This window comes from Haliotis cracherodii, unplaced genomic scaffold (genome assembly GCF_022045235.1).
Source record: "Haliotis cracherodii isolate W230 unplaced genomic scaffold, xgHalCrac1.p SCAF_4, whole genome shotgun sequence".
NCBI classification, from domain to species: domain Eukaryota; kingdom Metazoa; phylum Mollusca; class Gastropoda; order Lepetellida; family Haliotidae; genus Haliotis; species Haliotis cracherodii.
In genome coordinates, this window is record NW_027266297.1 from 57365568 (window position 1) to 57393140 (window position 27573).

Here is a 27573-nt window from a genome sequence, read left to right on the forward strand (position 1 = left end):
ATGTCCAACATCCTTGACCCCCTAACCCAGTACCTCACACATGACCAACATCCTTGATCCCTCACCCATGTCCCATATCCTTGACCCCCTAACCCAGTCACTCACCCATGTCCCACATCCTTACCCAGTCCCCAACTGCTACCCAACAGGGGAACTACAACTCCAACATTACCTCACCCAGAATCAACACCTGTGACCAAAGCATGTGTGGTATACCCACCCCATGTCACCCCCACACACATTGGTCTGTATTCCCTTCATTGGCCACCACGTTATAGGAGGAGTTTGGGGCAGAGTCGAAGCTCCATGTGTATGTACACCCTTCCTGTTTCCCATCAAACAAGTCAGGTAACTGAACTTCAGTGGCTTCATTCACAGATTCACAGCAGATACTTGGTGTCGACAACCCTTCAGCTCTCTGGCACCTTTTCCTATCCAATTCTGTCTTTCCTTGCCCACCCGAGTTGTCCATGCCACGCTGCAGGAGAAAATACACATATTTAATTTGTTTCATAGAGAAGGATAAAGGGACCGGTCATTTATTATGAGGTAGGGGTAGGGGAGGGTACGATAATTCTGGTTCGCTATTGAATTAAAAATAATGACCCTCCGCGAATGGGGGTCATATTTTTGGATGATCCTATCCCCACCCCCACCCATCCACCCCCCCACCCCCCACCCCCGAAAAGACTAAATTAAATAGCACTTTGTATTAGATCATAAAGTGTTCATTTTGTCATGCCCCTCCCCAAATATGTGTATTATTTTTTTGTGACCTTCCCCTAGAGACTGTTATATGTTTTGGTCACCCTCCCCTGATTCCCTCTGACCCACCCCCTCATTATATATATGACCGGTCCCAGTACATCATTTTCTTTCCTATGAACGCCTACATCTCTTTAAATGTCGCGTGAATCACGTTAATTTAGCAGTGAGGGAAGCATTTGGAATTTAAGAAATATAACTAGCCCGTTCATAGGTGTTACTGCTTATACTATCCCGGATTGTCGCATCTTCCCGAGGGACCCGTGAAGATTCCGGGATAGAACAGGTCTTCAGCAACCCATGCTTGTCGTAAAAAGCGACTAACGAGATCGGGTGGTCAGGCTCGCTGACTTGGTTGATGCATGTCATCGATCCCAATTGCGTGGATCTATGCTCATGATATTAATCACTGGATTGTCTGGTCCAGACTTGACTATTTACAGACAGCCGTCATATAGCTAGAATATTGCTGAGTGCGGCGTTAAACAACAAACCAACCAACCAACAAACAAACATCTTCCCGTGGCAAGGGAGTAACTGACTATAAAAGTCCAGTTTTCACCCTTGCCAAACTAGGCTGGAATTGTGGAGTTATATTTTGTCTGTACTAACGATATTTTGCATAGTCCAATGGAAATCGCGTTATGAAATCGACATCATGTTTGCAAACAGCCATGCAGATTTCGGTTGCTTGCAGGATTTGCAAATCATGTGTACCGCCAACTTGGCGTCAACAGATATTTTGAACATCAATCATGTTAATCAAGGTGCTCACGTGATTTGATGTACTTCGCGATGTAAGACCCGTTTTATTACAATATAGATTTGATCATCTGATTGGTCAGTAGGAAGGACATAGAAGGGACAAAACTTGTAATAGCTACTGATGGCGCTACGATTGAGGCCAGAAATTGCAGCCTAATTTGGCAAACTAGACTTTTACAATCAGTTAACGGCCTAGCCTCCGGAAGATGAGATTGTAGAGGGTGGTGTTGCTTTCACTGATTTTTTTCTCCACAAGTGACGGTATGTACAGAAATCTTTCCGCGAGTTTCACAAAGACATTTGAATATCACAGGATGCAACTTACAATGGACGGGTAACTGAACTCCTCTCTTCTCTTCCAACATTGTCTCACTCTGAAAAGTTAACCGTGATTCTGTACTTTTTGACACTAAAACATAAAATATAGGCTTCACTTTTACACTGCCAGAGCTTAATGTGGGAGGAAAGCCCGTAGTGGTGCAGGTATCAGACGTTCACCACTTCGGTGAAACCCACGAGCACAGGTATGGTGCTGACAAACCTAGAAACATAATCGGAGCGAACCGGGATTCGAACCCACAATCATAGGTTTCTGGCGTGCCCAAGGGACGCAACTCTGCACAGCGAATCGCGGCGCCTTAGACAACTGGGCCACCCGTGCCCCTACACTGCCAGAGACCATATACGGATATCGGTATATGGTCTCTGACATGCGTTGTCGTGCAAAAGCAAGTATATCCGAAGCAACAGACGTGAATGAGTGACTGTGGTTTTATGCACGTACAGTGATGACAAAACTAGAAATAACTCACGTCTTAATCATCATGTCACCAGTAAAGGACGCAAATCTACACAGCAAATGGCGGCGCTTTAGCTGAATGCCCCTCCCACGCCCCAGCAACAAACGTCGCGTCTCATTTCAAGCCACATATATATTTGAGAATTAATATAAGATCCCTCCCTGACAGGTTATTGATTGTTTTCGGAAAAGTTTCATGGGTTCAAACATGAAGATTTACTGACCTCTTCAGGAACAAGCCACAGAAAATGGCTACAAGGAGAATAAGACAGGCGCTCACCGGAAGGACGATCTCCAACGAACGCGGTTCTGCGAAAATAGGAACATGTGTTATAATACTAATACATGTAGCATATTTTTGAGGATCTCAATTTTCAAATGAATGAAGGGTCTTAATTATGATTCGAGCACTTTTAAACCAGAATGAAATTCTTGGGAATTCAGTCTCAAAATGTTGACATAACAACATATAAAACAATGGCTAGCAAAACAGACAATACAATTTAAATGGTATATCATCATGTCTGGTGGTAAATAATCTCAAATTCCACATTTTTATTGACCAAGCTGTTTATAACCGTTCATTGATTTGAATTCACGGACGTCATGTGACGTGCATAATATGATGCATAATATGATGTGGACCGATAGCGTCACCTTTTCAAATCGTGTATGCATTAATCAACAACGAAAACCGTTCAGTTTGGCTGCAGCTCTTTATATAATATCCTAATGTTATGATATCCGATTTCTCGTTCTTCGATCCTCCGACAGCTGTCGTATTGCGTAGCGCAGCGAGAATAGCACCGAACACAAGACAAACCAGTCGAAAAGTGTTGTTTCCCTCATAATTCATTTAAAAAGCTCCCAACTACTGACTGGTGGTCAACTAGTTTTATCGCACCATGGCATAACTCAATTAAGTTCTTTTATTCATAATGTCAATAAGACATGTCTTTCTCAGTTTGGTAAGATCATGAGAATATCAACTGGCGTAGGTGTTTGCCATGTGCAGCGGCCAGAAAATGTAAGTACCAGTAACCGGAAGTTTCCGGCCGCTGCACATGGCAAACACGTACGGCAGTTTGAATGTTCTCACGATCTTACCAAACTGGGAAAGACATGTTTTATTGACTGCACGGTATATTTAAACTCCCAGACGTCTGATGAAACCTCCCGGACGTTTACGGACGTCTGATGAAACCTCCCGGACGTTTCCGGACGCTCCCGGGCGTCCTCGGACGTGAAATAGTAGGACCCGGTAATGTAGGCCATCGGCCCATGATTACACTAATGGTTACCCATGAGGAGAAAGACCGGTTTGACCGCAATAATATATATACACTGTACATCGTAACCAGAGAATCGTTGATTTGGCTCTCAGCCCAGGATACAGCTACCAGGAGTGGGTCAACTTGATTTAGCTTAGTGTAGTTTCTTTTAATTCAAACGGCTGCTATACAGTATACAGATATGCACTTCGCAAAGGTTCCGGTAGTAATCTGTCCCTTATATATTCGACCTGTCTAGTTTTGTCCCGCAATCCGACCGCCTCCGTGGTCTAGTGGTACAGCGTCCGCCCGGAGAGCAGTATACAGATATGTACTTCGCAAAGGTTCCGGTAGTAATCTGCAACTGTGAGCGCAATGGCATTCGACCTGTCTAGTTTTGTCCCGCAATCCGACCGCCTCCGTGGTCTAGTGGTAGAGCGTCCGCCCAGAGAGGTTTGATCCCCGGCCGCGTCATTCCAAAAGACGTTTAAAGATGGTACTTGTTGTTACCCTGTCTGGCGCTCGGCATTAAGGGGGCTAAAACAAGGACTGGTCGGCTCTGAGTCAGTATACTGTGTCTGAGTGGGGTATTCATGTTAAACTGCGGCATGATATCTCAGTGAGCTAGCACTATAAATCGGCATCAGTCCGGACTAGTACATGCATGCAGTCACACAAACACACACACGTACATGCACGTCGCTATATAAGTGCAATAATCTTGGACGCGACGTTAAACCCCATTTCACCTCAACTCCCGCAAACCGATCCCCCCCTGATATATGATTTTCCATCCCGTTATATTCTCAACCCTTCCGTCCATCTTCCAAGATTGATTAACGTCATGAAGCGATAGTTACATTGGCCCGTGCTAGTCCGCTCATTGTAGCGCCAGTTATTAAGCCAAAGACTGATTAATTAACCGTCTGCTTAGTGACTTCTACTATGTTTGGACCTAGCCAGTTTGGACCTATTATCCCCCCTTTGAGACCTTTCAGCTACGTGATCCGTGCCTTACGCCCAAACTAACTCTACCAGTCCCTCGTAAATCAATCGCGTTGTATTCTGTCATCAGTACTCTCCTACACAGCCCCGAGATTTGACCTTTTTTCAGGTATAATGTCCTTTGTCTTCCTTTCCATAAATTACGGTAAATTTCTTTGCTACTTGCGCTCCCAGTTTGACTCAGCCCGAGTATATTAATATATACACAAATTATATTTATATACATTCATGTAAAACAAATTTACATGTACAATTATGTTTCCAATCGAAAAATTGTCAATTAATTATTTATTTATCATATAATTAAAACCGGGAGTGTAACTCCAGGCTACAACATCGACAAGTTCTGTATAGCATCAACATTTTAGTGAGTGGGTGAGTGAGTGATTGTGGTTTTACGCTGCTTTTAGCAATATTCCAGCAATATTACAGCGGGGGAGACCAGAAATGCGCTTCACACAGTGTACCCATGTAGGGAATCGAACCCGGGTCTTCAGCGTGATCTTTTGCGTTGTGACAAGACAGGGACCCAGTTAAATTGGCACCAATTACGTCATAATCTAAGGGGGATAACTCAGGCCTGTTTAGCTCGGAAAACGGAGGCCTCATAACGGCATGACATTTTCACACTTATTGTGAGCTCGATACATTGACTGTGAGAAAATGAGTGTATATTTTCAAACACTGATACTAACTAATTCTAAAATTCCGTTTTGTTTAAAATAAGAAAGAAAGTGATTTTGGCGTGTACACTTCCCCTTTAAGTCTATGTATTGATGGTAATTTATTGTACTTTTCATTAATGTATTAGTTTCTGATTTCACAATGATATTCACATACAAGTAAAAATGATATTCATTTTCAACACACTGTTTTCGACAAATTACACAAATCTGTTGTTCTGTCGACTCTTCACAATAAAGCCCATCTAATTGAGATGAAGAAATTCTAAACTTGTTAATTGTTTGGTGGGTTTGCTTTGGTGTCCCCCCCCCCCCCCCCCCCCCCCCTATTTTTTCAGGTACATGCAAGCAACATAGGTTATATCATTAATGCAGTACGCATATCATATTTGACTTAATATAAACAATTAATGTATTATGCATTATTACATATTGCTAAAATTGTCATCGAAAAGTATACAAGCTATATATAGATACATACTGTATTTTGTTAATAATTTAAAAAAGTTAAATATAATTCACGCCTAAATGAAGTTTTGAAAATGGAATATGAGCTTTAAAAGAATTTAAAAGAATACCAACATCTTAATCTAGACACATGACATTTTATGTGTATCGGTGTTCATGATGTCAATCACTGGATTGTCTGGTTCAGACTCAATTATTTACAGACCGCCTTAATAGAAAGTAAACACAATTTATGGATAACAACTTCTTTAATACTGTAAAGGCGACGTTTCGGTATAGACCCTTATACCGTTGTCAAGCAAATCTACTTTGTCATCCGTCAACTTCTAAGTAATTTCTATCAAACAATTCGCCGTCATATAGTCAATTATTTACAGACCGCCGTCATATAGCTGGAATATTGGTGAGTGCGGCGTTAAACAACAAACATGACAGATGACATGACAGAGTAGTCTCACCGTCCTTGACTCGTCCTATGACAGGAGTACTCCAAGGACCATGGAGGACCTGGGACACCGCCCGGATGTTGACCTTGTAGCGGGCTCCAGGTTCAAGGTCGCTGATGAGGTAGCTGACCGCATCTCCGTCCACAACTCTACTCCCACTGGGGCCTATGAAGGATTTCAAGTAATCAGCAATTTGGCAACAAAGACATAGAGTCATGTAGATGTGTGATTTAATACAAGCACTGGATAGAGTAGCATGTTGGTTTGTCATACATCCTCCCACTCACCGAGGCTGTGTGTTTGTTAAAGATTGTCACATTTGACATTTCTGAAAGAAAAAAAATAGAGATAATTGTTTAGCAAAATTAAAATAGTGATTTATTTTAATTATTACATTATCGGTGAGTGAGTTTCACCTGAACAGTTCCTGAACGCCACACAATGCTCACCTGAGCAGTTCCTGAACGCCACACAAAGCTCACCTGAGCAGTTCCTGAACGCCACACGAAGCTCACCTGAACAGTTCCTGAACGCCACACAAAGCTCACCTCAACAGTTCCTGAACGCCACACATAGCTCACCTGAGCAGTTCCTGAAAGGCCACACAAAGCTCACCTGAACAGCTCCTGACCACCACACAAAGCTCACCTGCACACCACACAAAGCTCACCTGAGCAGTTCCCGAACGCCACACAAAGCTCACCTGAGCAGTTCCTGAATGCCACACAAAGCTAATCTGAACAGTTCCTGAACGCCACACAAAGCTCACCTGAACAGTTCCTGAACGCCACACGAAGCTCACCTGAACAGTTCCTGAACACCACACAAAGCTCACCTGAACAGTTCCTGAACGCAACACATAGCTCACCTGAACAGTTCCTGAACGCCACACAAAGCTCACCTGAACAGTTCCTGAACGCCACACATAGCTCACCTGAACAGTTCCTGAACGCCACACAAAGCTCACCTGAGCAGTTCCTGAACGCCACACAAAGCTAACCTGAGCAGTTCCTGAACGCCACACGAAGCTCACCTGAACAGTTCCTGAACGCCACACAAAACTCACCTCAACAGTTCCTGAACGCCACACATAGCTCACCTGAGCAGTTCCTGAAAGGCCACACAAAGCTCACCTGAACAGCTCCTGACCACCACACAAAGCTCACCTGCACACCACACAAAGCTCACCTGAGCAGTTCCCGAACGCCACACAAAGCTCACCTGAGCAGTTCCTGAATGCCACACAAAGCTAATCTGAACAGTTCCTGAACGTCACACAAAGCTCACCTGAACAGCTCCTGAACGCCACACAAATTTCACCTGAACAGTTCCTGAACGCCACACAAAGCTCACCTGAACAGTTCCTGAACACCACACAAAGCTCACCTGAACAGTTCCTGAACGCAACAAATAGCTCACCTGAACAGTTTCTGAACGCCACACAAAGCTCACCTGAACAGTTCCTGAACGCCACACAAAGCTCACCTGAGCAGTTGCCTGCAGCCGCTGGTACCAGACAGTAGTAGAGGATGTAGTTGGTGATGTGGGCGGGGTTCTGTCGACAGTCGGGGGGTCTCCACTCCGTGTGTACACCCAGTGGGGGCTGATTCGGGGACAGTCGGAACCCATCGAGAGCGGGAGGGACTACAACCGTAATTTCACACCATGATACAAACTGAGGCCACCAAGCTGTCGTTAGTGTCTGACATCGCAGTTGATATATATCTTTAAATAAGCATCAACGCTTGCATGGAAGCAGCTTTCTAAATATCACGAGTCTCGTGTTATTCTAATAGACATACATCCCGACACACAGGGGAAGGAGTCATTAAGTTGTTGGATTTTTTTTGTTTAAGGCTGCACTCAGAAATTTTCCAGCTATATGTCGGCGGTCTGTAAATAATCGAATCTGGACCAGACAATCCAGTGATGAGCATCGATCCACGCAATTGGGACACGATGACATGGACCAACCAAATCAGCGAGCCTGATCACCCGATCCCGTTTGTCGCCTCTTACGAAAAGCAGAGTCGCCTTTTACGGCAAGCATGGGTTGCTGAAGACCTATTCTACACCGAATCGACACGGGTTTCAAACAATTTGAACTGACGTGTAGTTGATACGGTATTTTCTATGCCTTTCCGTACAAATAAATGGCCTTTGTTGCCCGGTCTTCCGTCGACTTCCTTGCGACGTTGAATGTATACTGAACCAAATTAAAAACTTCACAATCCTAAAATTTTAACATTTTGACCAGTTATCATTGTGGGACCCTCGTGTGTATTTTAACAGTAATGGCCACATATTGTCTTCAGATAACACACTTTTTTGTGCAGATGAATCGATCAAAATCATGTGCACAGCACTATAGTTTCAAAAGTGGTTTTTCACGTGCAACTGGTCACGTGGTCGACCACGTGTGACGTCACATGCAGAGTATCGTCAGATTGTCTTACGTCACCTCCGTAACCGATTTTTGACGGCTACCTCAACCAGAAATGAACTGTTTACGGGTAGAACTGAGTGCGCAAACTGTTTGAAACCGTCTGAGAACTGCTCACCTTCAAGCACGACGGCCAGACTGCGGGCCGATTCTCACTCAATTACACAGACGTTAACGTCAATTGTGGGCACAGCGACACTTACGATGGACTCAGAGGAATTGGAATCAAGTCGTCTTCAGTGATGAATCCCGATTTAATCTTCGATTTGCTGATAGTAGGGCAAGGGTGTGGAGGCGCCGTCATGAACGTTACGCCCAGGAAGTTGAGAGATTTTGAGGCGGAAGTGTCATGGTGTGGGGTGCTTTATGTGGCAATGCACGTTAGAGGCTTCTTGTCATCGTGGCAACCTCAAAGCTGCTGCTTACCGCGACCAGGTACTTCTGCCTTTTATGGCAGCACATGGACCCGGTTTGATCTTCTTCTTTACCCCCGTGTGTAAATATACGTTTTTTATAACCTTCACAAACAGACTAAATAAAATAGGAGAAAGGTTCCACCAATGTTTTTTTCCAGGCCGCACTCGATTGAAAAAGCATAGTAAGAGAGGCCAGGTCAGCGCGCAGGTGTTTCACATTTCTCAGTAACCCTCCCGACTAGACAAGCAACGTCTTCAAGTCTGTTTATATGATTTATCCTTTGCATGAAAACAATGGCCTCTTCCTTTACCCGACTGGGCTATTTCGTTCTTCCAGTTGATTTGGATAACGCGACCAACAAGCCTATTCTTTATGGCTCCGCCTTCTTTGTGACGTCATGCGTGTCTATTAGAATGCAGGACGTCTGAAGGCTCGACACCAGACAACTCTAGGCTCGTGAATATTTATAGGGCTCCTACCACAGAATGATCAATTCTTATTAAAATATATGTAAAGTCCAAACGACTAATTCATATTGACATCCTTCATTCTTATGCGTGTGAGAGCAGTGTCCGTTGTATGATTCCGACTATATCATAAGCCTGGGTATATCAAATAGTGATGGTACGAGTTGTTTGCTTAAAGACGAGCTTATCGTGCCCAAATGCGGGAATCATCAGAAACACACGCAAAGGAAACTCTACAAAAAACACAGACACATATGGTACAAGTCAAAACAGGGACTTGTATCAGGCATCACTTCTGTCACCAATGCGTTCAATATCAAATGTCCGCCGCCTGTCGTAACCTTGATCTAACTTTTCGCAAACGTGGTATGGCGCTCAGTGAAATCTTCGTAGAAATATCGTCTTCAATTTTTCCTCAAAGCTTGAGGGACGGTCGGGTAGGCTAGTGGTTAAAGCGTTCGCTCGTCACGCCGAAGACCCGGGTTCGATTCCCGACATAGGTACAATGTGTGAAGCCCATTTGTGGTGTCCCCCGCCGTGATATTGCTGGATTATTGTTAAAAGCGGCGTAAAACCATACTCACTCACTCACTCACTCACTCCTCAAAGATTGTAATGTAAAGACCTAAGGCTGGACCTGCTAGATATTGCTCCACATGAAGTGAGAGCTGACAAGGCAAAAAAACAAGGCACCATATGGTACAAGACAAAAAAGGGAAATTTTCGGCCATAACATCTTCCCGAGGCAAGGGAGTTAACTGACTGTAAAAATCCAGTTTCCACCCTTGCCAAACTAGGCTGGAATTTCCTGGCTCGACCGCCACCAGTGTCTATTACGAGTTATGTCCCTTCTTTGTCCCTCCTAATGACCAATCGGATTCAACCTCTCATATCACTTGCATTTGCTTCAAAATAAATGGCGGCGCACAGTCATTACGATCTGATCGGTAATAAAGATCTAAATGTAATAAAACGGGTCTTACCCAGCGAAGTCATGAAATCACTTGAGGACCTCGATTAAAAACATGAAACGATTTGCAAAATATCTGTCAACGCCCAGTTGGCGGTACACATGCTGTACAAATCCTGCAGTCGACTGAAATCTGCACGTTGTTATCCATGTTGTTTAAAATCCGGGTGTTTAGTTCGTTACGCGATTTTGATTGGGCTATGCATAGATGCGTTTGTCCAGCCAAAATGTAACAACAGAATTAGCCTAGTTCGGCAAGAGTGGAAACTGGACTTTTATAGTCAGTTCACGCCCTTGCCTCGGGAAGATGCGGCCATCATTGTCATTCATATTGTGGATAGGCTAGGAATTATGTTAGCTCCAAAGTCTCAGGGCTAAAACACAGCTCAAGTCCATAGGTTTAGGCCGATGTGAGGTGAGGTGAAATTGGGTTTAACATCGCGTCCAAGATTATTGCACTTATATAGCGACGTGCATGCACGTGTGTGTGTGTGTGTGTGTGTGTCTGCTTGTACTATTCCGGACTGATGCCGATTTATATTGCTAGTGCTAGCCCACTGAGATACCATGTATGCTGTACACAGTATACTGACTCCGAGTCGACCAGTCCTTGTTTTAGCCCCTAAATGCCGAGCGCCAGACAGGGTAACAACAAGTACCATCTTTTGACGTCATTTGGTATGACGCGGCCGGGGATCGAACCCCGGACCTTCCACTCTCCGGGCGGACGCTCTACCACTAGACCACGGAGGCGGTCGTTTAGGCCGAGAAGAGAATGATGATACAGATCGTAGATCTGCAGGCCATAGTAGCTAATTTGGGTTTTCAAAAACATATTTTAGGATACGAGGAAAACGTGTTTTCAATTCTGGTACCGTCACACTGATCTTCGCTACTATTAAGAAACACTGTACCTATTATACCTTACCTTTGTGTTGAGCATAGATACAATACTGCCACTTGATAATGCTCCAGATAAGACCTCCAGGGGCAGACAACTCTTCTGAGAAGCCCACCATGAGGCGCTGGTCAGCTATCACGTGACCGGTATCGAGGGTCAGACTCTGTTGGTCACATGTCACGGTCTCCCACTGGACAGGGGTCTGCAAGTTGAACACTTCCAATACAAACACTGGACCTGCACGCCTAAAATGCTTCTCCGTAGATATGTTTAAACTGCACTGTTTTCTCAGGCAAAGACGCATTGAGGCACTGCTAAAGTATACGTCCTCATAAATATGTTGAATTGTGCTGTACTTACCATTGGTGTGCAGTACTTTACAATGCAAAAGTATAGTTATTTGTGTGTTGTGCTGTTTATTTAATATTGGGATATAAGAAAGCATACATGCATCACAGGAGTCCGTATCTAAAAATAGACGCCCTCATGCATATTCATGACCATCTCCACACGCGAGCCCGTGGAGATGGTTATGAATATGCATAAGGAGGTCTATTTTTAGATACGGACTCCTGTGCATGTATAGCGACGTTTCTATGTAGATTCTTACACTGTTATCAAGCCAATCTCAGTACTGACTGACCTTGCGCAAACTTTGACAGACCAATGGAATGACCAATCAGAGGGCAGCTTTCTCGTGCTTTACGGCACTAATTTCAAATTGGCGACTACACTTCGAAACATATTTTGACAAATTTTCGATTACAGATTTGAAACTTGAACAAAAGAACATTCTGGAATGGCTAATAGATGGTCTAGATTGGATTCAGTCGTTAAACCCGTAACTATCGTTCGGAGTTAATGTGTTCGAGGTTGCATGATTAGAAATCCCATTCCGACTGTCACTTTCATAATCTGGTAAGCGATGCTCTGATTGGTCGGATGAAAGGTCGTTCTGACGTGACCCCAAATGGGATGTCCTCAGATCTTTGTTTAGCGGTAGCGAGGACTGAGGTCTGATTTTAATGAGATTGTTATCAAGCTGGAGTGACTACAACCAAGTGAAGAAAAGGATATATGCATAATATGTTGTGATGAGCAAATTAGCATCAACAACAACAAGTAATTGATAACAGGTAACACACAGCCGATTGGCTGAGGCCAGAATTAAGTAAGAATAACACATTTGTACAGATGTACAGTTAATGTTTGCACTTTTATGTTGTGCCTTGTTGTGCCTTGTAAAATATTGCATTCCTTTATATTTTGATTTTGTGTCCGATGTCATCCTGTGTTGTGCTGTGGTGTGCCGTGTTGTGATATGACAGGTTGTGTAATGCTATGACTTGTTACCTTGTGTTTCGTATTGTGTCAGGTTGTGTTGCTTACCTGGCACATGTCGGACTGGCCTGCCGCTTGACACCAATACGCTGCACAGTTGTGTCGTTCCCGACCCACAGCGTCCCAGAGGAAGGTAATGTTGGTGTCCCCCTCACCACCCACCACCCAGAAGTCCCGGGGGGTCAGCTCTGCAATACAACAACACTACATGATACATCACAGACCCTGTATTTACTTAGATGCATCCACACCGCACACACGCTTCATTTGTAGATACAAAATAGTGTATGTTGTGTTATAGTTAGTTGTTAGTTGGTTTTTTGTTTAACGCGGCACTCAACAATATTCCAGCTATATGACGGCGGTCTGTATAGATAATTGAGTCTGGACCAGATAATCCAGTGATTGATACCATGAGCATCAATCCACGCAATTGGCATCAACCAAGACAGCGAGCCTGACCACCCGATCCTGTTAGTCGCCTCTTACGACAAGCATAGTCGCCTTTTACGGCAAGCATGGGTTGCTGAAGACCAATTCTACCCCGGGTATTCACGGGTCTGTTGTGTTATACCATAAGAACACGAGAAGACCTCTTTCAGCACAAGAGTATTTGTCAATGCAAAAGAGAATTTGTGAGAGCAATAGAGAACTTGTCTGAACACTTTCGAGAGTTCCCTTACCTGGCCTCTCTGATAGTATCTGTGCAACTGCCCATTCCTGCACTGGGCAGGCCGTTTGCCCAATGCGTGCAATTGATAATACAGCTTGCCCAATGCATTCAATGGACAGTAACGTGTATGAGTTTTAAAATCACAGAAGTCAAAAGGATAAAGTTATTCTATAAGGATCTATTCACCGATTTATTGTACAAAGATCTGTTCACTGAATTGTTTTCAAACACGGATGCATCAAAATTAAATCATAAATTAGTATTTTATCGTTTCTTAACGACTGTAAAACACAAATAAAATACGGCTAAAAAATATTTCGTCTGATCAAATGAAGACTTTAATGTGCACCAAGCAAATGCGATCAACCATTAATTATTACAGCGACGTGTTCTGTGTCTATACTACAGATACGACATGTTCTAACCTGACGTCAAAGTTGGTGTATACAGAGACCACGTGTTCTAACCTGACCTCCGTGATTGTGTCTACAGATACGACATGTTCTAACCTGACGTCCAAGTTGGTGTATACAGAGACCACGTGTTCTAACCTGACCACCGTGATGGTATATACAGAGACCACGTGTTCTTACCTGACATCCGTGATGGTATATACAGAGATGACGACGGCGACATTCCGATGTTGTTGACCGCGTACACGTCACACCACAGTCCACGCCGGTCAGTGGGGGTGTCCAGCGTCTCAGAGAACCCCCCGGGCCCAACATGTCTCGCATCCTCATCTCCACACTGCACGCGGTAGCCTTGCATCTCCCCATTAGCCTCCTTAGGCGACAGAGGCTGTAGGCATATTTATGTCATATTCATATTTATACTTTTAGTGACCCCATATACATTGTTCCTATCAAACTCACCCAATGGTGACACGATTAAATGTTTTGGGGGAAAATTTTGTAAATTCTGATGTTTATGATCCATTTGGATTTTCTTCTTTCCTCGACTCCCATTGTTTAAAATTGGTTTGGCCGATAGCGCTGTGATCACTTTGCTGAACGAGACACTGGTATCTATCTATCTACCTGCCAATACACGACAACACTCCCTCCATCAGTTCTAGCCACGGCAGGTGACACCCGTGGTGCGCGCCCTGGAACTGAAAGTGCAGATAATAATACAGACTCTACCAACTTTTGGTGTATTTGAAAAAGCATATAACAAATCATCATCTGAATTTTGTTTGTTTGTTAGTTGTTTAACGCCGCACTGGACAATATTCCTGCTAACGGCGGTCTGAAAATAAGCGAGTCTGACGAAACAATCCAGTGATTGACATCATGAGCATCGATCAACCCAGTTTGGATACGATGACATGCATCTTCCAAGTCAGCGAGCCTGACCACCCGATCCTGTTAGAAGCCTCTTACGACAAGCATATCATCATCTTGACATCTGTCAGGATAAACTTGGGCATCATGGCTTGGGCACTTGAGCCATGGAAGTATGCGAGCCTTGAAACAGCCTACCAACCTACCGGCATTCAACGTCTTGAAAGCAACTCTGACACCTGGAGTCTACATCAACGCCACCAACCGGCATCCAGCGTCGTGACAGCAACTGTGTCACCTCGAGTCTACATCACCGCCACCAACCGGCATCCAACGTCGTTACAGCAACTGTGTCACCTCGAGTCTACATCACCGCCACCAACCGGCATCCAACGTCTTGAAAGCAACTCTGACACCTGGAGTCTACATCACTGCCACCTACCGTCATCAAGCGTCCTGACAGCAACTGTGTCACCTCGAGTCTACATCACCGCCACCAACCGGCATCCAACGTTTTGAAAGCAACTGTGTCACCTCGAGTCTACATCACTGCCACCAACCGGCATCCAACGTCTTGACAGCAACTGTGTCACCTCGAGTCTACATCACCGCCACCAACCGGCATCCAACGTCTTGACAGCAACTGTGTCACCTCGAGTCTACATCACTGCCACCTACCGGCATCCAACGTCTTGAAAGCAACTCTGACACCTGGAGTCTACATCACCGCCACCAACCGGCATCCAGCGTCGTGACAGCAACTGTGTCACCTCGAGTCTACATCACCGCCACCAACCGGCATCCAACGTCGTTACAGCAACTGTGTCACCTCGAGTCTACATCACCGCCACCAACCGGTATCCAACGTCTTGAAAGCAACTCTGACACCTGGAGTCTACATCACTGCCACCTACCGTCATCAAGCGTCCTGACAGCAACTGTGTCACCTCGAGTCTACATCACCGCCACCTACCGGCATCCAACGTCTTGACAGCAACTGTGTCACCTCGAGTCTACATCACCGCCACCAACCGGCATCCAGCGTCGTGACAGCAACTGTGTCACCTCGAGTCTACATCACCGCCACCAACCGGCATCCAACGTCGTTACAGCAACTGTGTCACCTCGAGTCTACATCACCGCCACCAACCGGCATCCAACGTCTTGACAGCAACTGTGACACCTGAGGGCATCACCGCCACCTACCGGCATCCAGCGTCGTGACAGCAACTGTGTCACATCGAGTCTACATCACCGCCACCTACCGGCCTCCAGCGTCGTGACAGCAACTGTGTCACATCGAGTCTACATCACCGCCACCAACCGGCATCCAACGTCGTTACAGCAACTGTGTCACATCGAGTCTACATCACTGCCACCTACCGGCATCCAACGTCTTGACAGCAACTGTGACACCTGAGGGCATCACCGCCACCTACCGGCCTCCAGCGTCGTGACAGCAACTGTGTCACATCGAGTCTACATCACTGCCACCTACCGGCATCCAACGTCTTGACAGCAACTGTGTCACATCGAGTCTACATCACTGCCACCTACCGGCATCCAACGTCTTGACAGTTATGAAGTATCCATAGCTCCAGTAACCTTCCTGACGATGACGTTCTCGACACTTAACGTTGATGGTGTAATTGGTTGATGGTCTCAGGTACGACAAGCTCGTCTGGGTAAAATTCGTTTCCATGTTGTGTATCTGAGATTAGAAAAAAGAAGAAGATTTATTTAAAACGTATGGGGTAAGTTTTGTAATGAAAGAGTATAAATTTAGTTAAGAGTTTGTTTCAGTTCTTTCATAGACAACAAGGTTGCATGGGACAAAATTTCTTCAAGGTCATGTGGACATCAAAACGTTATTTTCTGTCATCTACTTTCCTAATTATAACCACTCAATGGCACGGCCTAAAAATACACAAAAGTTATCATACGTACTATATTATTTTCAACTTTTAGGAAAGGCGAGAAGTAAACGGTCTTCCTGTTCACATGAATATGTACATCTTCAGTGAGTGAATGAGGTTTATTGCGCCTCTTCTAGCGATATTCATGCAAACGTTCGGCAGGGGACACCAGAAATGGGCTTCACACAGTGTACCCATGTCAGGAATCGATCCCGGGCATTGGTGTAACAAGCCAACGTTTGAACCACTCGGCCACCGCACTAGAATCGTGAACAACACTGAGAGGGTGTAGTCAATTAATATAAATATACAATATATATTAACAATACAACTTCGTCTTACTCACCTGTTTATCATTGTCCCCCACAACCGTCCACGTGACTCGGTAAGTGTATGTAGCCGCGTCATCGGGAGGTTGCCATGACAACTGAAGAGACCGCTTCTTCGTATTTTTGACAACAACATCCTTGACTGCTTTGGGGATAACTATAACAGAGAAACCATGGTAACCAATGGGAGAACTAATACAAATAATACAACCAAACAACAGTTACCGCGCGCTGGGTAGGTACAACATGCATACGGTCACTGTACCTTGAAGAAGTGACGAGTGTCTATATTTAGTCAGCTAATGTAATGAGCCCGTTTATAACTAATGTGTGGCCAAAAGAACCCTACTCTGTTACCCTACCATTACCTACCATTGATAAGTGATTGAGTGAGTATGGTTTTACGCCGCTTTTAGCAATAATCCAGCAATATCACGGCGGGGGACAACAGACATGGGCTTCATACACTGTATCCATGTCGGGAATCGAACCCCGGTCCTCGGCGTGACGAGCGAACGCTTTAACCACTGGGCTACCCAACCGCCCCCTACCATTGATGTAAATGCAGAACAGAAAGCCACCTGTTGTATGTGCCCGTGAAGATCCGGGGTAGAATAGGTCTTCAGCAACCCATGCTTGCCGTAAAAGGCGATTATGCTTGTCGTAAGAGGCGACTATCGATATCGCGACTTAGTTGATGCATGTCATCGTATCCCAAATGCGTGGATTGATGCTCATGATGTCAATCACTGGATTGTCTAGTCCAGACTTGATTATTTACAGACTGCCGTCATATAGCTGAATATTGTTGAGTGTGTTGATGTAAGCTGCCTGCTCCTTGGTCTGAACACTCATTGCCTTCTCTCTACCTGAATCCAGGCCTTTGATTCGTTGGTTAAAAATAGCTAATATACAAGACAGCGGCTTTATGTGAGGTGAGGTGAGGTGAGGTGAGGTGAGGTGAGGTGAAATTTGGTTTAGCGTCCAAGATTATTGCACTTATATAGCGACGTGCATGCATGTGTGTGTGTGGCTGCTTGTACTGGTCCGGACTGATGCCGATTTATAGTGCTAGCACACTGAGGTACCATGCCGCAGATTAACATGAATACCCCACTCAGACACAGTATACTGACTCCGAGCCGACCAGTCCTTGTTTTAGCCCCTTAATGCCAAGCGCCAGACAGGGTAACAACAAGTACCATCTTTTGACGTCTTTTGGTATGACGCGGCCGGGGATCGAACCCCGGACCTTCCGCTCTCCGGGCGGACGCTCTACCACTAGACCACGGAGGCGGTCTATGGTCAGAAAAGATCACTTGGCATAAGAGGTACAAACGACTCATACCCCAATAATCCAACGGCCAGGAAAAAATGCGGCTGTATGTATTCACGGTTGACTGTGGAACAAAGTGTACACAAACCCATGCCATTTTGACGATGTTTCTTACCTACATCCATTGGGTTGACCGGGAAGTATTCAGACATCGAGGTCACATTTCGTCCACTGTACAGGAGCTGTATTTGGAAATAGTACAGCGAAAATAGGTCATATCCTGGCGGCAGTGAGAAACGTCTGTCGGTTCCAGTGTCAATAGACTCTTCTGGTCTGGAATTCATAAACATCAAAGTTGCATATATTTTAAATCATAATTTTTTAGCATTAAGTATACTTTAACGTGCATCAGCATCATTATGTTCCACAAATTGCTCAAATCATTATGCTTGTCGTAAGAGGCGACTAACGGGATCGGGTGGTCAGGCTCGCTGACTTGGTTGATGCATGTCATCGTATCCCAATTGCGTGGATCGATCAATGTTCATGAAGTCAATCACTGGATTATTTACAGACCGCCGTCAAATAGCTGGAATATTGCTGACTGCGGCGTTAAACAACAAAAAACAAACACGCATCTTAAAACACTCTTAAGATGTCCATAGGAATGTACAACGGACGGTGCTTGAAGTAGAAATTTCTAATAATTATGGACATTATTTGTTGCCTTTTAAGAATTTCTTAAGAATATTGCTGTTATTGAGAGATAATGGACCTGACACAACAGTAAAAGTAAATATAGATACATCCGGGTCTGTCTGGTAAAATGAATAATTAGTCCCAAAAATGTTTTCCCCCTAAACAAATCGTTTACTGGATACAGGGATACTATGCGTGAAGCTCCATCTCTGGTGTCCCCGACCATGGCATTGCTGGAATGTTGCTAAAATAGACGTAAAACAATACTCATTCACATGTAACTCACGGATTGCTGTAGGACACCAGGCCAGTGATGTGTTCTGGGTGTCGGTAGTCCCTGGGGAGGGAGTACGAACACTGGACTTGCTGGGACCTTGTGGTGCAGTTTAAGTTCGTCACAGCCGCCAGGGGATCTGTACACAACAGGCAAACAACACGAGGCTTATCATAGACGCTTCTATGTTACATTGAATAAGAGTGAGTGAGTGAGTTGGGTTTAACGCCGCTTTTAACAGTATTCAAGTTATATCGCGGCGTGTCAGCTTAATGTGGAAGGAAAGCCCGAAGTTATGCAGGTCTCAGACGTTTACCACTTCGGTGAAACCCACGAGCACGGGTAGGGTGCTGACAAACCTAGACACATAATTGGGGCGAACCGGGATTCGAACCCACAATCATAGGTTTCTGGCGTGCCGAGGGGACGCAACTCTGCACAGCGAATAGCGCCGACTTAGGCGACTGGGCCACCCGTTCCCCCACATTGAATAAGGAATGGAAACAGTATCATCAGAGTTCGACTTGCACCAAGGAGATTCCGGAGTAGAAATGGTCTCCAGCAAACCAGTTCTTGACGCACGAGGGAGCTAAACGATTCGTGTGGTCAGCCTCGGTGATCGGGTTCATTTCGTACCATCGTATCCCGACGCCGAGGGACGTTGTTCATGATATCAATCATTAGTTTGTATGGTCCAAGTCCAATTGTTAACAGGCTGCCGTTATGTAAAACAACAAGCAAACAAAATTTGAATAGTTCCGAGATCTTTTGGTAGTCTCAGAGCTAAAGAATATTATTTTGTCATTAGTCCTTTTTTCGGGGCAGTCGGGTAGCCTAGTTTTTAAAGCGTTCGCTCGTTACGCCGAAGACCCGGTTTCGATTCCCGACGTGTGAAGCCCATTTGTGGTGTCCCCCGCCGTGATATTGCTAAAATATTGCTAAAAGCGGCGTAAAACCATACTCACTCACTCACTCACTCACTAGTCTTATTTTCCTGGCAATCGTCACAATGAAAAAGAAATCATTACATTTTATAAGAATAAGCCGCTAGACGATAAATAAAAGATTATGGGCATCAAACGTAACTTTTTAATTGTACTTGTATTTATTATAAACTACGTTTATAACGAACACGCTTATAACGAACTGACGGATATAGCGATCTTACTTTTTTGTTCCGACTATTTGCTGTAGTTATGTTGTATATATGCTTTTTACGAACTACGGTTATAACGAACTAAAATTTGTGGTCCCTTTGAGTTCGTTATATCCGTAGTTTACTGTACTATTAACCAAATTAATACGCAGAAGAAAGGGATTGCAACATCGATAAACTGACAAAATGAGTTGATCAACTGAATCTGTTAGATAAATCAATTTGAAAAACGAGGAAAAGTCAATTCATTTTGTGTATTGGTTGGTCATTACTCACAGTCAACATCGATCCGCACATAACCCAGGCCAAAATCTCCCCCCGGGGTGGTCAGGGTACAGTAGTACACGCCGGCGTCAGAGATAGACGTCACCTTCACCTCGATCGTCGTCGACGTCAACGTCTGGTTCACAACGCTGCCGAGAGATGTGTTGGAGTTTGGACGTCGTATCCAGATAGCGGAGGAGTTGACAGGCAAACTGTCGTCTGTGATGACGCATGTAAACAACATCGTCTCCCCGATGAAAGCTGGATTGAGGTTTACTTTAAGCTCTGGCAAAGAGACGTAAGTGTAATTAGCAACGAGTTTATTACCACCGACGTGCATGCATGCGTGCGTGCGTGCGTGCGTGTGTGCGTGTGTGTGGCTGCTTGTACTAGTCCGGAGTAATGCCGATTTTAAAGTGCTAGCCCAGTGACATACCATGCAGCAGCTTAACAAATACCCCACTCAGACACAGTATACTGACTCCGAGCCGACCAGTCCTTGTTTTAGCCCCTTTATGCCTAGCGCCAGACAGGGTAACAACAAGTACCATCTTTTAAGATATTTTGGTATGACGTGGCCGGGGTAAGACCACCCACCTTCCGCTCTCCGGGTGGATGCTCTACCACTAGACAACGGAGGCGAATAGTGTGTAAGTATGTGAGTAGGTTGGGTTAAACTCGGCTTTGAACAGTATTCCAGTTATATCACAGCGTAGCAGCTTCATGTGGGAGGAAAGCCCGAAGTGAAGTAGGTCTTAGACATTTGTATGTTAACCACTTTAGCAGAACCCACTAGAAAGGGTATGGTGCTGACAAACCTTGAAACATAAACGGGGGAACCGGGATTCGAACCCAAACTCATAGGTTCCTTACGTGTCCAAAAGATGCAACTCTGCAGAGATCATGTAGCGCCTTAGACAGCCGTTCCACCCGTGTCCCCTCCTCGTGTGTAGCGTAGCACTATTTAACCATTTTATGATAATCATTATCGTTATTACTTATCGTTGTCTGGGGCCACGGTTGGCCGAAATCGCTGTGTGGAGTTGCGTCCCTTTGATGGGCCTGAAACCTCTTATGGTGGGTTTGAATCCCCGGCTCCGCCTGATCGTATTTTGGTTGGTCAGCACCATACTCATGCTTGTTGGTTTCAGCAAAATGCCAAACGTTCTGCATTACTTCGGGCTTCCCTCTCATATGAAGCTGACATTCCCTGATATGAATGAAATACTGTTTAAAACAGCGTTAAGCCAAACTCACTCGATCGCTTATGTTTTCCCTCATATGTAGTTTGATAATCCGCACTCTATATATTAAGAGTAACAAAAAATTACTTCCGTATCTGTCCGGGAGGAATGACGTTGACCTTGACAGAAGGACAATTAACAGCATCAGCGACCTTGACATTGAACAGGTGCCTCCTGACAAGCGGAAGGGGAGACAACTCTGTATGAAGAAAGACATAGCCTGCAATGAAACAATATTGGGTTGCCGCCTCCAAATAACGTCCTTTTCATACAACATGGTAAATTTCACGAAACACGAGCAGATTGTAATTCTACTACCGTAACTTTCGTGATGGCTTTGTACTCGTGCTGAATGAGTGAATGATGCCTTACGCCGCATTCAGCAATATTACAGCAATATCACTATACACTTGTTTAAGGGCGGACCATTTGATTTAAAAAAATGAAAACAAAACACAACTCATAATTTTGTGAAAATATAAAACTGCTTGAAAAAAACATAACACAATCTCAATAATAAGTGACCGCAATAAGGCCATCCTCATGAATACAGAGTATTTTGTGAACAAAACCATAATCTTTGACAGCGAGATATCACCATTAGAGACAATATATATGATATTATTAATAATCATTTCAAATCTATTTCACGAGGCCGTATCATGCAAGTCACTGTGTTATATCCTTGAACAAGGTAACAGACTCTGTTTATCCCACTGCGATAGGGGCGGTCGGGTAGCCTAGTGGTTAAAGCGTTCGCTCGACACGCCGAAGACCCGGGTTCGATTCCCGACATGGGTACAATGTGTGAAGCCCATTTCTGGTGTTCCCCGCCGTGATATTGCTGGAATATTGCTAAAAGCGGCGTAAAACCATACTCACTCACTCACTCACTCCCACTGCGATATGACTGAAACAGTTGTTAAATGTGTTGTGAAATAACCAATACCCCTACTTGGAAAAAAAATACAACATAAACATAATATATATAAAAATAGTTTATTGCGATAACCTAAACTGATGAGCAAAAGATGTCAAGGACGAGACTGATGCTTTTGTCAAAAGACATGAATTTTCAATATTAGGTTTTGCCAAGAGAATCAAGTTGGTCTAAAATGTACCCGATTGCATATTGAGATGCATCGGTTGTGAGGATGAAGGGTTTGTTTTGGTCGGTATATGCAAGGATGGGGGCTGTTGTAAGGAATTGCTTTAGCTTTTCTATTTCCTGTTTGCAATTGTTGAACCATTCTAAAGACCTGTCCTTTATCAGAAGGTTGTAAAGAGGGGAGGCGATGCCAGGAAGGTTTGCTACAAATTTGCCTAAGAAATAACGCATGTCATGGACATTTTTAGGGAGTGGGATCTGTTTGACTGAATCTATTTTTGAAGGATCGACATGGATGCCACTTTTACTGAAAATTTTCCCTAGGTAGGTGACTTTGTTTTTTTGTTTGTTTGTTGTTTAACGCCGCACTCAGCAATATTCCATCTATATGACGTCGGTTTGTAAATAATCGAGTCTGGACCAGACAATCCAGTGATTGACATCATGAGGATCGATCCACGTAATTGGGATCGATGACATGCATCAACCAAGTCAGCGAGCCTGACCACCCGATCCTGTTAGTCACCTTTTACGACAAGCATAGTCAGCTTTTGTCGCGAATTTACATTTGCTTGGTTTTAGAGCGAGTCCTGCCTACATATGTTTTTATGCAAAGCCAATTAATTTCTTTTAGTGCCTGAAATGGTTTTCGCAAATGCCGAAAGGGAGGCTATTCGATTGAAAAACACGATCGGGTGTAATCAAGACCGACTTGTGTTTTGTATCTTGAAGGGGTGGTATTTGCCAAAAGACACTAGCACAATGAAGGACTCTAAAAATGTGTGCATAACTGTCGCCTATATATGCCATCAACGACATAGTAGAGGGGAAAATATAGGCTTGGTAACTGCATTGAGGCGTCCATAGTCTACAGCAAAGCGGTAAGAGCTATCTCATTTTACCATGACAACAGGAGAGTGCCATTCAGAGGAACTGGGCTGAATGATATTAGCTTCCAACATTTCTTGCACCTGTCTTGAATATTCTTTCCTAATGGCTGCGTTTGGCTTATATAAAGGGAGCCTTATGGGTCTGGCGTCACCAGTTTCTATGAGTGCTACGTTTAAAGCTCTTTTAAGGACCAAACCTCCGCGACGTTCGGGGGCATGGTTCTAGTGCAAACCACTTCAAAAGGTTTCTTTAATGCTTCATTTAACCAAAATACCTATTTGTTTCAGCAAAGTTCACAGAAATTCTGTCTCCTTTTTCTGTTTAATGTATACAGCAAACATTCAGGGTATCCCCTCTTACCACCCCCCCCCCCCCCCCCCCCCCCCCCCTGCCGCACCGGGCAGGACCCTTAATCCCCAGCTCTATCTATAGATGTAAAGTGAAACCTCGTATGATCTTTTCATCATATAAACATATAAATATGCTTTATTATACTACTTTTTTTCAACGTTCGGTTTTAAAATCACCAAAATCTGTACCCCAATTGCGTAGTCGATGCTCATGATGTCAGTCACTGGTTTGTCTGGTCCAGATTCGATTATTTACAGACCGCCGTCATATAGCTGGAATATTGGTGAGTGTGACGTTAAACAACAAACAAACAAATAAACAAACATATCATTACGTTTGTTCCAGAACTCAATATGGAATCTGCCCTTAGTTAGTTAGAAAGTGTCTACAGCAAGTGTTTCATCATCAGAATTGCATAGCGTTGTGCGGCGTAAAACAACAAACAAACAAAAAACCTACATCTGTACAGTTATTATGTTTTAGTGAACATTTTAACATTCTTTCCATAGGTTGAATTTGAAACGTGGCATAAAGAAAATCTCAGCCCCTAAATATCAAATGGTCCGCCCCTTATAGGTCATATGTCAATATCGTGTCCCAGCATATCCACACCAGAATCTGTTGTTTGAGAGCTTGCATTGTATTCTTGATTCTTGAACAAGGACATGTGGCTTGTTCGTATGACATGCTCACACCCACCTACACCCACACACCCTATATAACCGTAGTTCGGTATAAGCATATATACAGCAAACGGACGGGACCAAAAAGAGTTCGTTATATCCGTCAGTTCGATATAAGCGTGTTCGTAGTAAACGTAGTTTTTACTGCATATATAGTGTGTGTGTTGTTCTCAATCATTGTCAGTGCGCGTTTTGAAATAATGATATGTGCAATTTAAGGGACATGATGCCCCCCATGGACTAACGAGTCCCGTCACGAAATCGACACCCGGTTCATAAGCAACATGGCTGCTGCCAACTACCGCCCTTAATTTGTCCCATTGCGTGATTTGCAGAGCTTGATTACCATCAACTGGATTTTCATGTTTTTAATTAAGGCGATCGCGTGATTTGATGCACTTCGGGAGGTAAAACACATGTTATAAACACTACAGATCTTTACAATCGATTAAATTGCCTTTTACTGAGCGCCGCCAAGCAAGTGCAAGAGATATGAGACGTGTAATCTGATTGGTCAGTTATATGACATAGAAGGGACTTAACTCGTAATAGCCACTAGTAGCCCTAAAATCGAGCCTAGAAATTCTAGCCTAGTTCGGCAAGGGTGGAAACTGGACTTTAAAAGTCAACTAACTCCCCTGCCCCGGGAAGGTGATCAAGAATAGGCGCGTAGGCAGTTTCTACGTTGACGTGCTCAACATCAGGTTGTACAGCAAGCGACCTTGTCACTTAACTTGGTTCAACAACCTTTGGGTTCGCGCTTGGACACTCCAAAGATCAGTGTCTTTCCTGTCTATGTGACACATTTACAGACATGATTAAAGGTAAGCAGCATACAACAGATATCCTGGTCATGCAGCTGAATGCCTGCCACCCAAGAAGAAGACATATGGCTTGATAAGGCCATGCAGACCGTCCACCGCCAGCTCCAGCATGACCACACAACCATCCAGCATTATCATGACACTACGTCATATTACATTGGCTTGTAAACGTAAATGTTGTTATAAAAAAAGAAAAATGTACATTTACAATATTCTATATACCATTTATTCGGTATTTGGGGTTCTTTCCCTGAGTGCTATTATGTATAAATGGTGTGTTTTGATTGATGATTTCACTAAATGTTAAACTAAATAATAATTCGGAAAGAAAATGTCTATCCTTTGAAATTTATGTTTGAAATATCTCAGTTTTGATATATCGGTGCCGGACTACGGCTTATGTAGTCTTGACAATCCTTGCCAAGATCCCCATGCTTGTGACAATATTGGCAATGAATAAACATTTATGTGTGGGCATGGCGGGAATAAACCGATCCTTCTTTGTCTCAAAGTTTCTCCGGTTAACAGTTAACATTCGAGCAGTATTAATAGCCCCCGCAAACGTCTTAATCACATACATCAATTTACTTACCAATCGATCCTTGACTTGAATTACGACGTGTGTGTCTTTTCTTTCAATACACAGGAGACGGATCTAACGGCAGTCTCTGACGGCTGTTTAGAAACATGACCCCCCTCGGGTAGACGAGACTGTCGTTAAGACTGGGCCCGTCTACCTACACTTACTCTAACAGCGCTAAGCTTGCGTCGCGTACCAACAGTGGAACCAGTTTAACGGCCGTTATGTGCGTGTCATGACCAGACCCATCGCATGTTAGATGAACTGGCATGTTTCTAAAATCATTGGTCCGAGAAGCTAATGAAGAAAAGTACAGTATGCCGTTACATTAGGGAAGCGTTTATGTTGACACGTTTGGTTTCGTTGGTTGCACTTTCAGCATGGGATGACTAGTATTAGCTAGAATGAGTGAGTAAATGACTTGTGTTTAACGTCGATCTGAACAGTTTTTCATTTACATCACGGCGCTTTAGCTTGAAAGCATAAAGTGATCTGGTTCTGAGACATATGGTCAGCGACCATTTTATTTTCTAGGGAGGGTGGGGTGGAGTTTTGAAGGAGAAAGAATAGACCAACAGAAAAAGGGGGAGGGTTCCGTTTCCCGGAAGCCTTCCGGACCCCTTTCCACTAAGGATCCAGGCCGGAAAACAAAATGTCAAAATTTGGTGCATTTCGTTCAATTAAGTGTGAAAAACATGCAAAATTATTATAAAATTACCAGGAAAATTGAAGTATGGTGAAGTATGTTTCATCATGTGACAGTGCTTCACTGCTTCAGTTGATCAACTCTAGTACCTGTTGACGATGTTCAAACATATCCTCACACTTACGCTTACGGGAACAGATCTTGTGAAATTAATGGTAATATTGTTGAACTTTGACACTTCCCCAGGGTCGTCATCTGACGTTAGTGGTAATATTGTTGAACTTTGACACTTCCCCAGGGTCGTCATCTGACGTTAGTGGTAATATTGTTGAACTTTGACACTTCCCCAGGGTCGTCATCTGACGTTAGTGGTAATATTGTTGACCTGTGTCACGTCCCAGGGTCGTCATCTGACGTTAGTGGTAATATTGTTGACCTGTGTCACGTCCCAGGGCCGTCATCTGACGTTAGTTTATATTGTTGACCTGTGTCACGTCCCAGGGCCGTCATCTGACGTTATTGGTAATATTGTTGAACTTTGTCACGTCCGAGGATCGTCATCTGACGTTATTGGTAATATTGTTGAACTTTGTCACGTCATCTGACAATAAAGGTAACATTTTGTTCCAGAT

The 27573-nt window shown here is 44.1% G+C and overlaps 1 protein-coding gene across 1 annotated transcript; it reads right to left on the reverse strand.

Moving 5' to 3' along the window:
• Nucleotides 1-226: 226 nt before the first annotated feature.
• On the reverse strand, nucleotides 227-22075 carry LOC139479519 (leukemia inhibitory factor receptor-like). The gene is made up of 15 exons (XM_071262363.1): nucleotides 21946-22075; nucleotides 20627-20899; nucleotides 19207-19333; nucleotides 18397-18554; nucleotides 16963-17102; nucleotides 16258-16411; nucleotides 14455-14528; nucleotides 14008-14215; nucleotides 12790-12929; nucleotides 11428-11602; nucleotides 7688-7846; nucleotides 6215-6367; nucleotides 2554-2638; nucleotides 1856-1904; nucleotides 227-478 (listed from the first exon to the last, which is right to left on the reverse strand). Exons 1-15 carry the CDS (start codon nucleotides 22073-22075, stop codon nucleotides 227-229), a joined length of 2277 nt encoding a protein of 758 aa, XP_071118464.1.
• Nucleotides 22076-27573: the final 5498 nt, after the last annotated feature.

Bases quoted from the DNA above. Each gene is read 5' to 3' on its own strand.
- LOC139479519 (XM_071262363.1), bottom strand. From the start codon at position 22,075: ATGTCTTTCTTCATACAGAGTTGTCTCCCCTTCCGCTTGTCAGGAGGC. The intron at 17,103-18,396 runs GTAAGAAACATC...TCTCTGTTATAG, and splicing joins GGTCAACCCAATGGATGTAG to TTATCCCCAAAGCAGTCAAG. The intron at 7,847-11,427 runs GTAAGGTATAAT...TTACGGTTGTAG, and splicing joins TATCTATGCTCAACACAAAG to TCCCTCCCGCTCTCGATGGG.